The sequence below is a fragment of the Equus quagga genome, chromosome 9 (genome assembly GCF_021613505.1).
Source record: "Equus quagga isolate Etosha38 chromosome 9, UCLA_HA_Equagga_1.0, whole genome shotgun sequence".
Lineage (NCBI taxonomy): Eukaryota > Metazoa > Chordata > Mammalia > Perissodactyla > Equidae > Equus > Equus quagga.
In genome coordinates this window covers 14,849,026-14,863,606 of record NC_060275.1, presented here as the reverse complement: position 1 = coordinate 14,863,606, position 14,581 = coordinate 14,849,026, and the positions used below count along the sequence as shown (strand labels likewise).

Below are 14,581 nucleotides of genomic sequence, written 5' to 3'. Positions count from 1 at the left end.
AAAAGAAGCACGCTTTTGTGAAACAGTGCCGACTTGTATACGTACCATTTTAAACTCATCCCATGTATCTCCATCTTCCCTCCCCGTCTCCTCACCCCGTCTCCCTTTCTTTCTCCAGCTCTGTTGGAATTACTGAGTTTTTGCTCCCCCTGCCCAGCAGGGAAAGCCGGGAGAGTGAGGGAGGAACAAGAGGACACTTAGTCTTACCTTGTGCCCGGGCTCGTCCAGGCTCAACTTTGAGTGCCAGGACCTCAGCAAATGGAAGAAATGTGTTCTTCAGGTGGATTTTATCTGTATATTGTTATTATCTTTAATAAAATACATTCTAGATTTCAACGAGGAACTTACAGCTATGTTTTAAAGTTCCAATGTTATTTTAAGATTGGGAAAGACCCTTGTAAAGTACTCACCAAAAAGACAATCTTAATTGTTATGGTTTTCTAGAATAATTGCCCTAACAGTTATTTGGCATTTTCTTTCAAAGTCTTCTTTAGCTTAACCTCAAATTCTAGTCATCATCAAGTGGCTCTTAGTTCAGAGATTTAGAATTTAAGATTTCAAAAAGACCTTGTGGACTTCCAGACTTACTTCCTTCTCTCCTAAAAAACCTCTGTAGCATTTCAGACACCTGTATTGTCTCACAAGACAGTTCTTCCTTATAAGGGAGCTGACGTCTTTATCCTCATAGCTTTGACTCATTGATCCCAGTTTTGCTGTCCGGCATAACACAAGATAACTCTACCCCTCTCTTATTTGATAGCCTCTAAATATTGAAGAGTGAGCGTGATTTCTGTGCCCTCCCCCACCCCTTAGCAGTCTGGTTTTGGGAGAAGCATCCCTGGTGATTCCAACAGTTCCCTCCGTCATTTGGTTCTCGAGTCTGTTCTCTAGCCTCCCTTCTGGGTGCTCTCCAGTTTGTTGATAAATTTGCAGATACCATCTGATGAGCACAGAGTAGTAACCATTGTTTTCCTTGCTTTAGACAGTATGTCCAAAGTGAATTAATTATTCATTCCTGAGGTCAACACCAAAACAAAAAGACTTTTTGTTTTGTTTTTCCGTCAACTTGTTGATAGATATGTTTTGTTAATAATAAAATTGTTTAGCTTACTGAATTGATCTGACAGTCACAGCAGTAACACAAATAGTAATAACTAACATTTTGGTGACTTTTTCTTTGTACCAAGCACTGTTCTAGGTGCTTTATAGTAGCCCTGTGAGGTAGGTACTTGTAACAACTCTGCGAAGTTGGGCTTTACAACAAAAGATAATGACTCTTGAGGAGGTATCCTCATCTCCGTTTTGCAGATGAGGGGACTGGAATATAGTGTCCAGTACTGCTTTGTGCAGCAAGTTCTGCTGCCTTGCTCTTCTTCCTTAATTGTACTTCCAGTGTTTTACACTGGCCTGAAGGGACACAACCAAGATTCAAGTAACGACTGAGATTTGCTGAAAATATCAGAAGGAAGTGCTTCATATACACAGTTGTCAGCAAAATCCAGGCAGCTCAGTAGTAGAATAAAAGGTGGTTTACCAAGCAGTATGTTAAATGGGGTTTGCTGCTAAGGACACTTGATCATAGCCACCGTACCTTGATTGGTGATCTTTCTAAATGATGGCCAAGAGGTATTTAAGAAATCTGAGAAGCCTTCTGAGTCATCTAAGGCAGATTAAATTGGTTTTAATGTTGAGGGGACTACTCTTGTCTAATTCTTCAAAAACTAGTCAAGTATTGCTATACTGGGAACTTAGCATATATGATTAACCACATCTGCATCTGGTCATGTTCTATTTTGAAGTTAAATCATTCTAATCTGAGAGTTTAGACCAATATAAAAATATATGTCCTTAAGAGTTTAGTTTCCATGATATATTTACTTATCTTGGAAGACCCCAATATTTGTAACCCAGAGTATTGAATTTTCTACAACTACTCTGAAGAGTTAAATTCTTCTACCCACTGGTCTGATTTATAATTTTATAAGGTAAAAAATAGTGGTAATTGAAAAAATGTCAATGAACTCTCTCTGTTAGACATACTTTGTAGGTTAGACTTGGAACTTAAACATTGAGGTTTTTGTATTTTAAATACAAAAGAAGTAGCTTATTTCTAATAGTAGAATCATTTAAGTATGTACTTATATTATTTCTTTTAATAGAAAGTTAAAATTTAAGCTTTTTGTGGTTAGCTGTCTTTTCCCTTCTCCTCTGTCAAGGAGATGCGGCATTTGGGGAATGCTGCTACAATGGACCTCAGAGACATTCTCAGGTAGTCACATTCTAAAGAGATTGTTTACACATATTTTGCCAATAAGGAAATGAGGAAGGAACTCTGAGTTCAGATTTGGTCTCCACCCAGGCTGAGCTCTATTTTTCTGTTGTTACTGAGAAACACAATGGAGTTTATGTGTGTGGAGGGGTGATAACTATTGGAGTGACATGGTTAGTGATTCTGGAAGCTGTTGGTGCCATCTCCTCTGCGCCTTTTACAAAAGTTGCTTTTCACTCGGAGAGAGTGAGGCGCCAGGTCTCCATTTCCAGTGTCGGCTGTGCAGTGAGCTCACTGGACAGACACCGCAGCTCTGCCTGCTCTTCGTGGCCCTGTGCAAGGCTCCACACAAGGGCCTGGGAACACCCGCCCATTGTGTCAGTGAGGGGGCTGTCGGTCCTGGGAATGTCACGGGAGTTCTGAGGCTGTGCTCTGGGTGCTCTCATCACACCGTTGCACGTGCATTCTTTTGCTTTTTTAAAGATTTTATTTTTCCTTTTTCTCCCCAAAGCCCCCAGGTACATAGTTGTATATTTTTAGTTGTGGATCCTTCTAGTTGTGGCATGTGGGATGCTGCCTCAGCATGGCTTGATGAGCGGTGCCACGTCTGCGCCCAGGATCCAAACCGGCAAAACCCTGGGCCGCTGAAGCAGAGTGTGTGAACTTAACCACTCGGCCACGGGGCTGGCCCCCTGCACGTATGTTCTTGAATTACAGTTGTTTAAGTGTCTGTGTCCTCAAGAGACTAAGCTTTTGAAGACAAAGAGTACATCTCTCCAGTAGCAAGTACAGTGCCTGGTTCATAAAGGCAGATGGTAAATACATGTTGAGATTCATTCACTCCCATCCCTTCCACTCCCCAGCAGAGAGAGGTCAGGATGTGCAGGAGGATCTCTTACTCTAAATTTCTCAGTATTGTTTTTTCTATATTGTCATAGCCTGGTGCTTTCACACTGAGCCAGGTGTTTTATCTGTTTATTATTTTTTCTTCTTTTTTAGCCTGCATCTCTCTCTATACTCTTTTATTCTTTGGTATCTTAACTGTATTTTAACTGGTACCGTTTAGTTTGAATAAGCCTAATCTTAAATTGTAGTCCAAAATGCTTTTGCCCTCATAGAATTCCATCTCTCATTTTTGCATATTAATGATAGCGTCTCTAGAACTTCCTGTTGTTTGTCTTCATTAAGTTGCCATTTCATTACCTCTAGTGATTTAGAATGGTGTGTAAATTTATGTATTTTATTTCTTGGGTTTTTTTTCATATCATTTAATAATTTATGGCAAAGAAATGATAAGATATTAGAATTCTAGGTAGAATTTACCCATGTCCAATAATCGCAGCTTTATGTGCTCCTATTAAGACATTATTAATGTACATATTGTAATTAATTTTATAGTAAAGTTTTCTGCATCTGTGGTTAAACAGATTTTATAAAATGGTAATTAGTACAGGATCAAGAAATGAGATGTCATTATGAAAGGTCTTGGGTCAAGTTAAGGCATTTCTATAAGAATTTTTTTGAAGAAATGATTGCATGTTTTAAAGCAGTAAGAATTTAAATTTTGTTAATATTGGAAATTTTTGTTTGATTTAAAGTATTGTAAAACGTTATTGATGAGGATGAAATTGAACATAAATTATTAGAATGGTCTGAATTTATGTTCTTCTACCACATGCCTTCCCAAAGCATTTTTAGGGGGATGAGAATTAAAACTAGGTCAGTTGAGGTTAAGAATTTTTTACAGAAGTCTGGTAAACTCCCTGGAGACTGTCCCTGTAGCCAGGGCATAATTTCCCAAGCCACTAGAAGGCTAGGCCAGAGCAATTAATGACTCATAATGCCAGTTTACAGCCGTCTTTTACTTTACACAAGCAGAATTATTTGTGCTATTTCAGCTGCTTTGACCAAGCCTTTCAGAGTCATTTTGCTTAATTTGAGCTCGCCATGCACATAATAAGGATAAATACTACTTCACTAGAGTGGGGATAGAAAAATCACATGACTGTTATTCTGAACTTTCCCTTGCCTGTGAAAAATTATTGTCCACTAAGTGAACATCGAGAGTAATGAGAGCAATGAAGAGTACAGTCCTGTTGCAAGGGAAGATGCTATTTTGAAAGCATGGTGGGATAGGTCATGTTTAGGACAGACGTATTGGTTTAGAAATGCAACTCAGCTAGACTCAGAGCAGAGACATTTTCTGACATGTGTCCTCAAGGTTGGCAAAGAAACGATGGAGGAAAGTGCCAAGTTGAGTAGCATGTTAGAAATGTGTGGAAGCCCAATAGCTAATCTGAAAAGTTCGTTGTTTATATTATTATTTTTGTTTTTACCCTGCAATGTTCTTTGGAGGAGATACTTTTTTAGGGCCAAGTAACCTTTTATATACATGTTTACAAGTCATTTGGTAAGGAAGACAACCCGGGCAGGTGGTTGGGATTCATGTTCATTTTAATGTATCCCCCAGAGTATGTAGGTTCATGGGGGGAAAGCATCCCATTTAATTCACTAACTCTAATTGTCAGCCTTAGTAAAATTGTTGTTGTTGTTAATATAGGCTATCACTGATTTCCTAAACCACAGTTACCTCGAACTTTTCTTCTAGAACGTGAGTCCCTTCACGTGTAGCTCATTCATAGCCAGTGAACTGCATGAGTAGTGTAATGTCCTGCTTTTGTCTGATTGGGCTTTATCTGTGTAACTGCTCAGCATGGCAAGAGCAGTGTCCTGCACCGTAGTTCTTTTTCTTATAGATTTCTATTGCTGTAGCTGTCTAGGGATACTTAGAGCCTCTTGCAGAGCCTCTCCTGATGTTTTTAAAATGAGGAACTTTTCTTTACAGCAGCGTGTTAAGTTGATAGGGCGGGTACTATTTATTCCACTTTTGAGATGAGGAAACTGAAGGACAGGTAGGTAAAGAGATTTATCCAGGGCCACATGGCTAGGCAGTGGTAGCACTGTTCCTGTATGCCCTCCATATTGTTAAGCCTGTGCCCTTTCTCCTGTGTGTCGAGTTGCTTGGGCCTCGACTTTGTCTCTTCCACTCTCTTGATGTTTGATGATAGGAGCACAGTAGCTTTTGCCAAGAGGATCTTATATTCTAATTGTGAGGTCCTTTAGAAGTCCCTTTCTGTAACAAAGATTTGAGACAATTTCTACATGTGCCTGTTTCTTTCATTTTCTTTCCGAATTTCTCTAGCCTTTTAAACTTTTCCTGTAACCTTTTAAAATTCGAATAGGTGCTTGCCAGGGGGCATCACTGCTGCCCAGGTGGGCAAGCTGTGTGAGACAGGAGTGGGCAGAGCCCTTGAATGTAAGGACTGGTGCCCCCATGGGGCTTCACCCCTTCCCTTCTGTCTGTGTGTGGTCAGCAGATGGTCTTCTCGGCTTCTCTCCAGGAGGACTCCCATCTGTCACTGCCCTGTCTTCATTCCTGAGGCTTAAGCTTATCCTAGGGGTGACATCGAGTTGTCTTTGCTCTAGTCTGAGAGGTTATGTTGCTATTTTATCATGGGAGTTAGAGGACCCTCCCTTCGGGCAAGATCTGAACTATGTCTAGGCTCTGGTTTGATGGTGTTGCATTAATAGTGCAAGCTCGGGTTCTGCCATTGCTTTGGCACCTTGGGCACACTCTGTGACTCAGTTTAACCTTCATCTTTGAAATAAGGATAAACCCTTACCACACTGAGCTGTTGTGAAGATTAAATTAAATATTATGTCTAAGGCGCTTAGAAGCATGCCTATCCCAAGTGAAGCACCCCCTAAATGTTAGCTGCTATTGTTGTTTCACTGCTACTTGGGGGAAAAAAGCTAGAATAATAAAAGGCTGCTTGTTCTGACGTGTATACAGTGGCTTTCTGGTTTATTTTTATTACTTATTTAGGTCTTTCTTATTTTGAGAAGGATCTTAGTTTTAATAGGTGCTCTGTTGGTAGCCCAGCTGATAGTTTTTTCGTTTGAGAGTCAAGCAAAACCTCTTTGTGGCGGAGTCCTTATGTGCCCAGGCTGGTCTGGGTGGAAGCACTTAACATCTCCCCTTTGTGCAGGGCATAGGGCTGGGCAGAGGTGTGGCTCGTGGTAGCCTTTGTGGTCACGTTGGCAGCTCACTGCCCCGCTGCCATCATGACACGTTTAACTTCTCTTCTGCTGTAGATATTCCCAGTTCTGCCTTGACTCCCACAGACTGCTCTTGTTTGTTGTAGCTTTGTTAATGTGGTTTCCTCCCCCTTGTTTCCAGCAGGAACAGCTTGCGGTCCAGAATGAGGAAAGGAATCGAATTCAGCTTGACATTTAATCATTATCTCTTAGTTGTCCAAAGAGAGTATTTAGTGTGATGCTTCAGTTGAAATAGAATTTCTCCTCTTCAGAGCAGTCTCCACGTGAAGGAATACCCTAGATGGGTCAGATGCAAACTGGTGAGAAAGGACGGCTGGTAAAGTATTCCAGTTGCCATTCTTCCAGCAAATACTTTCTTGTCTGTTTTTTCTTTTTGCTGAGGAAGATTTGCCCTGAGCTAATGTCTGTTGCCAGTCTTCCTCTTTTGGTATGTGAGCTGCTGCCACAGCATGGCCACTGAAGAGTGGTGTAGGTCCACACCCAGGAACCGAACCTGTGCGGCCGAAGCGGAACACACTGAACTTCAACCACTAGACCACCAGGGCTGGCCTAGCAAATACTTTTTGAGATCAGTGAACAAAATAAGACAAAAATCCTACCCTTATGGAAGTTACAGTCTAGAGATGGGCTCTTCTCAGCACTTTTCTACGCTTCTTATTTTGCTCACATTAAAAACCAGAGTCTGTATGATGACCTAAAAGGCCCTGCGGGATCTGCTGCCCAGCCCCACCCACTTACCTCTTTGACCTCATTACAGGTCGCTCTCCCCTCACCTTACTGATCTCGGTGCTGCTCCTCAAACGTGACAGGCACTCCTTTTTAGGGCCTTTACGCTGGTTACTTCCTCTGCCTGTTGAGTTCATCTTCTAGATAAATCATTTCAGCTAACTTCCTCATGTCCTTCGTGCCTAAATGTCAGCTTTTCAATGAGGCCCACCCTACCAACCTATTTAAGTTACAACCGCCCCACCCTCCCAACAATCCTGACCCCCTTTTCCTTGCTCTGTCTTTTTCCATACTACTTACCAATTTTTAGCATATAATTTACTTATTTGTGAAGTAAGTTTAAAGAGGGCAGGGATTTCATTTTGTTTGCTGAGGCATACTAAGTGCCTACCCAGATCAGTAGTCGGCACATAGTAGGTATTCAATAAACGCGTTGAAAGAATGATTGAAAATGAAAAGTACTGCAGAAAACTTTAAGAAGGTGGTAATAGTTTCTCATGGCTGTTGTAACATATTAACAAAACCTTGGTGACTTAAAACAACAGAAATTTATTCTCTCAGAGTTCTGGAGGCAGAAGTCCAAAATCAACGTGTTGCCAGGACTGTGTTTTTTGAAGGCCTGAGGGAGGATCTGTTGCTTGCCTCTTCTGGCTTTTGGTGGCTCTAAGCGTTCTTTACCTTGTGGCCCACATCACTCCAGTCTCTGCCTCTGTGGTCACATCACCTTCTCTCTCAAAACTCCTTCTGCCTCTCTCTCATAAAGATACATGTTAACTGATTTTAGGGCCCACTGAATAGTCCAGCATCAGTGCCTCCTCTCAGGATCCTTAACTTAATAATGTCTTTCATCATAAAAGGTAATATGCACCCTTTGCCATATAAAATAATCTTTACAGATTCTGGTGGTTAGGATGTGGACATACCTTTTTGGGGGCCACCCTTCAGCCCACTGAAAAGGGTGAAGGGGATCCTTTGGTTAAGGAGGAAGAATCTTCCCTGTGTACCACCTAGTGGAATGCTGAATACAGGGAAGGCCAGGAGACTGCTTTCATCCATTTCCCCCATTTTTACTGAAATTTTTATTAAGATTACATTATTTTTTTTCAAACTAAACACATACACACACAGAAGAGCACAAAGGATAATATTACAATTTCCATGTACTGGCCTCCCCATTGTTAACATGTTAACATAGTTTCTTCATACCCTCTCTTCTTCTTGTTAGGAAATAGACATTATAAATAAACTCCAGATCTCCTATGTTCCCATTCCTATTTCTGTTCCTTTCTCTGCCTTTCTAGAGGCAGTCACTATCATTAATTTGGTATAGGACCAATATATGGTTGATAGCTTTATTGCACGTGCAACTATTCATACATAGTTTGGGCAGTTCTGTAAGTTTGTGTTAAAATGTTTTCCATTAATGGCATTGTACTGTTTGTGACATTCTGCAGCTTGCTTTTTTATCAATACAAGTTGATACATATGAATCTAGTTCATTCATTTTAGCTGCAGCTCTAAGGGACAGGTTCTTTCTCTCTCGGCTTCAGTATATGTAAATCCCGGAGAAGGCCTCTGATTAGCCTAGCTTGATCTTGTGGGTTCATTGGAAGGCGGACTCTGATTGTTCAAGCTTGGCGTACACGCCTCCCCCTGTAGCCAGAGGGTCGGCTTGTTGTGTGTGCAGCTCCCATCAGGATCACGTGCGTTTGAAGGATTGTTGCAGGAAGAAGTGGAAAAAGGATTTGGGGCAGACAAAAACACAGATTTGCACTTGAGTTTCAACCTTGAGCTTGGACGTCAGGTCCTCCAGGAAGCCTTCCCTGCCTCCTTAGAGCATGCTCTGAGCCCTTGCACTTACAATCATTGTAACCATTATCATGTAGTATCTTAACTGCCCTCTTCTTCTCTTGAGGTGTACTCATTCAGGCCAGAGACTGTCTGTGTTGTTCTACTGCTATATCTCAGGAAATATAAGGTCCAGCACACCATTACATGTTCGGCATATGTTTCTGAATGACTGATTCCAGGTACAACTTTCAACCTCACTCCCTGTGAACAGGTTCCTGCCAGGGAATCCTGAGTGGCTGTGGATGTTTGCATCTGCCTTTCAGGTCCGTTAGACTCTGGCTCTTTTCACATCTTTTGGTTTACATGGGTCATTTGGCCCTGTTTGGGATTTTCTTTTTCTTATTTAATAGTGAGAATTCAAGGAAAGATGAAATTGCTAAAATGCAAACTCAGACTTCCTTTGTAAACTCTTTTGAGTTGAGCCCTGCCAGGCCTTTTTCATCCCACTATCCCTTTAGCTTTCATGTGTGTGCAGTAATTTCTTTCTAACCTCAAATATGCTATCAGCAGAATATGTTTTATTCAGATTTACTTCTGAACATCTTTTTAGCATCAGGAGACTTCGGATTCCATTGGCTGTAGGATGTGAATCATTCTGTTTGGAAGGAGGGCAGGAGGAACAGCAGCAGCAGTGGTGGCAGTAGTAGTAATGGTAGTAGCAGCCACCGTTTGTTGCATGCTTTTTCTGTACCAGGCATGTAGAGGTAGGTGTCATCTCTATGCCTGTCATATAGATGAGGAAACTGGAGCTTGAAGAGCTCAATGAGCCACTCAAGTTCTCTCAGCTCCTGAGTGGTGGGGCTAGGATGTGAATCCGCACACTGATACCAGAGCTACACTCCTAAGGACCCTGTTCTGTTGCTTCTGTAATTAAGAAAGAGAAAGCTGGGGTTTGGTAACAGAAAAGGACATCAAACTGATCATGGATAATGAGTGGGGTTTCTTTCATAAAGCGTTGAAAAAGATAAAGAGCATGAGGGAGGATCCCAGATGCTAGAACATTATTCCCACGGCCTGTCTGAGGAGAGAAGGAGCCAAGGTGTGTGTAAGTGGGGCTGAAGCCACGCACTGTGGCACAAACAGGCACCACGTTACCCAGAATATTGGAGAGACCGTTTGAGAAATGCAGGTTGCCCAGCGTTCTTTCTGTCTCCAGCGTGCTAGTTGGTCTGTAGCCCTGGGACTCTTGCCGTGCTAGGAGTCATTTAACCAGAAAGATTTTGAATATGTGGATAAATATTTAGACATAAAACAAGCTTTACTTAGAATACCTACATGCAGCAAAGCACAGTCAATTTATAAGCATCTCACTGAAACTTTATGGGAGAGGCAACCCCAGAAGTTTACAGCAGGCAGGCAGTGGAATCTGACTATATGCTACCATTATTATTAAAGATCCGTACAAGGCCACTGAGGCCACTTTTCTTTATTTGTGTTGTTTTAAATCAGTAGATACAAGGGCTGTCATAGGTTCAGTCTACATCTTGGTATCTGTCCCTAACCCTGTATTTACTCTAATCTTGTGTTATCTCAGCTCTGAATTCTCTTGCCCTGGATGTTGTCAGGAACAGAACTCCTACAGTTGGAGATGACTCATATCACTAAACTTGATAGGATAATCTGTGCCCTTTGTAACCTGTCTCCTATACTAGGTTATTGGAAGTACCTTCCAGGCAGGGACGCTGTTTTCTGCTTTTGTAGTACTTGACTCAGTTCTCTACCGAGTAAATACTCTACTGGTTTATATTTGGACTAATAGTGCTACTTGCATAGTGTGTCTGTATTCCCAAATGGGGTTGTCTTACTTCTATCCATAGAAAGCAAGTGTAGCTTAATGGATGGTATTAAATGGAATCGTGTTTTTATCTCCCTCTAGGTTGCATCACAGCGTATTAGCTCAGTGGACCTCTCGTGTTGTAGCCTGGAGCATCTGCCTGCCAACCTCTTCTACAGCCAAGACCTCACTCATCTCAATTTAAAACAAAACTTCCTAAGGCAAAATCCTAGCCTACCAACTGCCAGGGGCCTCAATGAGCTACAAAGGTGAGCGTGCAGAGACGGGTGGATGATTAGAAAGGGGAGTGGGTGTCAGCTTCTAATTTTTTCTTGAATATTCTGACCTAAAAATCTTTAGTGTATAACCTTTCTCTTTCAGAGGGCAGGATAATAGGACTTTATGAGTGAGGACATTATCAATTCTCATTGTGAAATTTTTTCAAAGTTTCTGCCTTTGAAATGAATGATTTATGGTATTCATCAACTGGATAGATTTGTATAAGGAGAACATTTCTCTTTAAATCACTCTGTCTACAAATCTTAACCGTCTACAAATGGGTCTGTGAAAAGTTAATGGTGTTTGGTATGTTACTTATGAATGACAGGGGTTTGGTCAGATTAAATTATTCCTTTTGAAATTTATAAAAGATCAACTTTTTCCATGAAAAGACATTTCCTTAGAAATTTAAGAACTAAAATTTAAACCCATGAGTACTGTGTCATCTGGGTGGTTAGTGTGGAGGGTTCAGGAGGGACATGTTAAATGGGAAGGGCTTGCTCCTTTAGAACCGGAGGGAAGGCACTTTATTTGCATCTATCTAAAACAGATTTAAGAATTTACCGTATTCCTTTCCTTTTCTTTTCTGGAGCAGTGATCAATCTCGATTCTGTGGTAAATAAAGCCTCTGATATTTATACATTTGTTGCAAATATATGAGACTATAACTGCATAAGAATATTACTTTAAATAAATAATGAATTGTTCATTTGTTCTTAAATGACCAATAATGACCAGAGATTAAACTTTGGTAATTAACCATCGTGGTTATGTGTTTATGGTTTTTTAACATCCAGGAAGAATAATGCAATAAGTGCTTGTTATAAAGTTTGTGTATATTTGTAGAAAAAGGGAAGAGTATTTTAACTGTCTTTTCAGATAATTGTGAATATTCTTCTTTGATACTATACTCAAACTTGACAAGTGGGTCCTTTCTTAAATGTTGGTTCCAACGTGGAATCAAACACCCTGTCAGTGGACTTTTTAAACTCCTTTATGTTAGGATCCATTGGTCTTTCTTGCACTTTGAGTGGACCTTTGCCTATGCATCATTTTACTGCTTTAGGTATTGGTCATTTGGAAAATTCTGTTTTGTCGGGTAATACAGATATTACAAACGTTAACGTTTTTTATTATGCAATTTCAAGAAATCACAGTTGTTAATAGCACCACTGATCTCATCAGAAAAATCTTTTAAGTATTGGGAAGTTGTCAAGCTCACTGTGAAAACAAGTTTTCCAAAATTTTAATTTTCAATTGAAAGCTTAAAGGCTATCCTTGGCAAGAAATACTGTCAGTTGTTTTTCCTGAATTGACCTTCTCACTTCATTGTAGAGAAAACGTCTGCCAAATACCCAAGTCTGAATAACGGGTTTGTCAGTTGTTCTGTCAAGTAAAAGTAGTATTCCATGAACATAGTGACTCGTTTGGCTCACAACTCAAATAATTGTGCAAGTGTTTTCTGTGAGATAACCACCCAACTTTAGTATACAGCAGGCGTGCTTTATGTGTCCTTCCCATTTTATCACCCAGAAAATAACAAAGATATGTACTCCAAAGGTCAAGATGTAGTAGAAATAACTTTCTTGCATCATCATGGACATTTTTAAGTAAAACTGGCATTACAAATTTTTTTAAAGAATATTTTTGCTGTGATTACCTTGCAGAGAATAATACAATGACAACTGGGGTAGTTTGGTGCTACATTGAATTAGTTACACAGGCAGGAAGAACTCCACTAAGGGTACTGTGCTCCAGCACTTCCTTCTTGTTCCCAGAGCTGGTGGGGATGATAAAAGGAAACCACAGCGAAATTCTTAAACTTAGGTTTTTGTATGCCCTATGTACTGATAATGTTTTTACTGACACTACTATAATAAAGTTACTATGATTTTTTTGCCAAAGGGTTACATAATGATTGTCTGTTTTTGAAGTTGTTTTGAAATATTTTTGTGTATTTCACAGCAGTGTAGGCTTCTGCACTTCCATTACAGAACATCAAGAACTTTATATCATACTCTCGAATCCTGGTGTCTTAGAACAGAAAGGGGCATTAGAAATTAGAGGCAAATTTGAAAGAGCTGAGTAGTGGATACTTGGATGATCATTATTTTCTGTATTTTTCTTTTTGTATATTTCTTAGTAACCTGAAAATTAAATGCTTCTAATTACATAGGGGAATATGACGTTCCCAAAGAGGCAGTATTTGTGGACTTAATAAATAAATACCAGATGGAAGGATATTTGGGGCATTGCCTTGCCTGTTAGTTCTTTCAGAGTCCCCTCATTGGTCCTCCATGTCTATTGATTCTGCATCTATAAATAGCTTTTCAGCCCCTCGTCCTTTCTCCTTTGATCCCCATCCTCCACCCATACCCAGCTCTCCACCTGGCTGTCGGAGGAAGCATTTCTCTTCTCTCACCTGGACTGTTGCAGGTGATTTGGAGAACTGGTTGTCTTACTGTTGTTTTCCCACTGCAATTCACCCTCTCTAGTTTTCTTGCCTGCTGCTTTGTACATTTCTTGGTTTTGTTTTGTATTTTAAAAAAATTAAACTCTTTTTTCCCATCAAAGCAATATCCTATATTGATTAAAAAAACAATCTTAATAGGGAACAAGACTTATAATAAGGAATAGGCTCCTGGAACTCCAGCCCATCCTAACACCCAAGTCCTGCTCCCTAGGCAGCCACTTTTGAGTCTTTTGGCCCTTTTTTCTGTTTTCCTTCATCTTTCAAAATATTATGTCTATACTGCTATTTTTAAATCTTTTGTTATTGGACATTATATGTTGACTTATTACTATGGAAGATGAGGATTTAACTCTTTTTTACACTGTCTCACACCCCCTCTGCTCCACACCACATGCAGAACCTGTTGTTTCCCCCATGCTCTCAATATATAGGTATCAATTTTTGGTTAAGCCAGTGTTGAGGGTTGACATTCTTAGGAGCATGGAACTGTGGTTCACGGCTAAGGCACTTAACTGCCGTGATTACATTTCCTTTCTTGTGCTGTCTGGATGCAATCTCTCTTTTTCACTTGTGTAATTTTCTTTTTCTCCAGTATTCCTAAGCTTTCTAACAGAACACCCTCTTCTTAACACCTTTTTCCTGGACGCATCTTCTCTCCTGTAGCTGGTGTAGGTGCTTGCCTTGTGGGCCTGTGACAGCTGTTGTCCTGGGGTTACCCTTTGTCGTGTTCCTGGTAATTCCCTTTCTGTCTCTCCTGTGTTGGACCCCTAGTTTTCCTATGTCTACTGACTTCTTTCTTGGTTTACTCTCTCTTTTTAATAGAATATCTTATCTTCTAGGATCTTCCTGAGAAAGAGGACATGGGAGACAAACTTATTAGACGCTTTGCATACCTGAAAATATTTTTATCTCACAGTTGATTGATAACTTAGTTGGCTTCTAGATAGAAAAACATGTTTCCTCAGAATTTTAAAGCCAGTGCACCATTGTTTTCTGTCTTTTACAGTTGCTATTAAGAAGTGTTATACTATTCTGATTCCTCTCTTGGTAGGTGACCTTTTTTCCTCTTTTTTTTTTTTCTTAACAACCC

The 14,581-nt window shown here is 40.3% G+C and overlaps 1 protein-coding gene across 1 annotated transcript in view; it reads left to right on the top strand.

Annotated features, from left to right (window-relative positions):
- Positions 1-14,581, top strand: part of PHLPP1 (PH domain and leucine rich repeat protein phosphatase 1) — a 220,530-nt gene that overhangs the window by 123,544 nt on the left and 82,405 nt on the right. Inside the window, exon 5 of the mRNA XM_046672022.1 lies at positions 10,842-11,008. Within this exon, the coding sequence (XP_046527978.1) occupies positions 10,842-11,008 (167 nt within the window). The remainder of the gene's footprint in view (positions 1-10,841; positions 11,009-14,581) is intronic.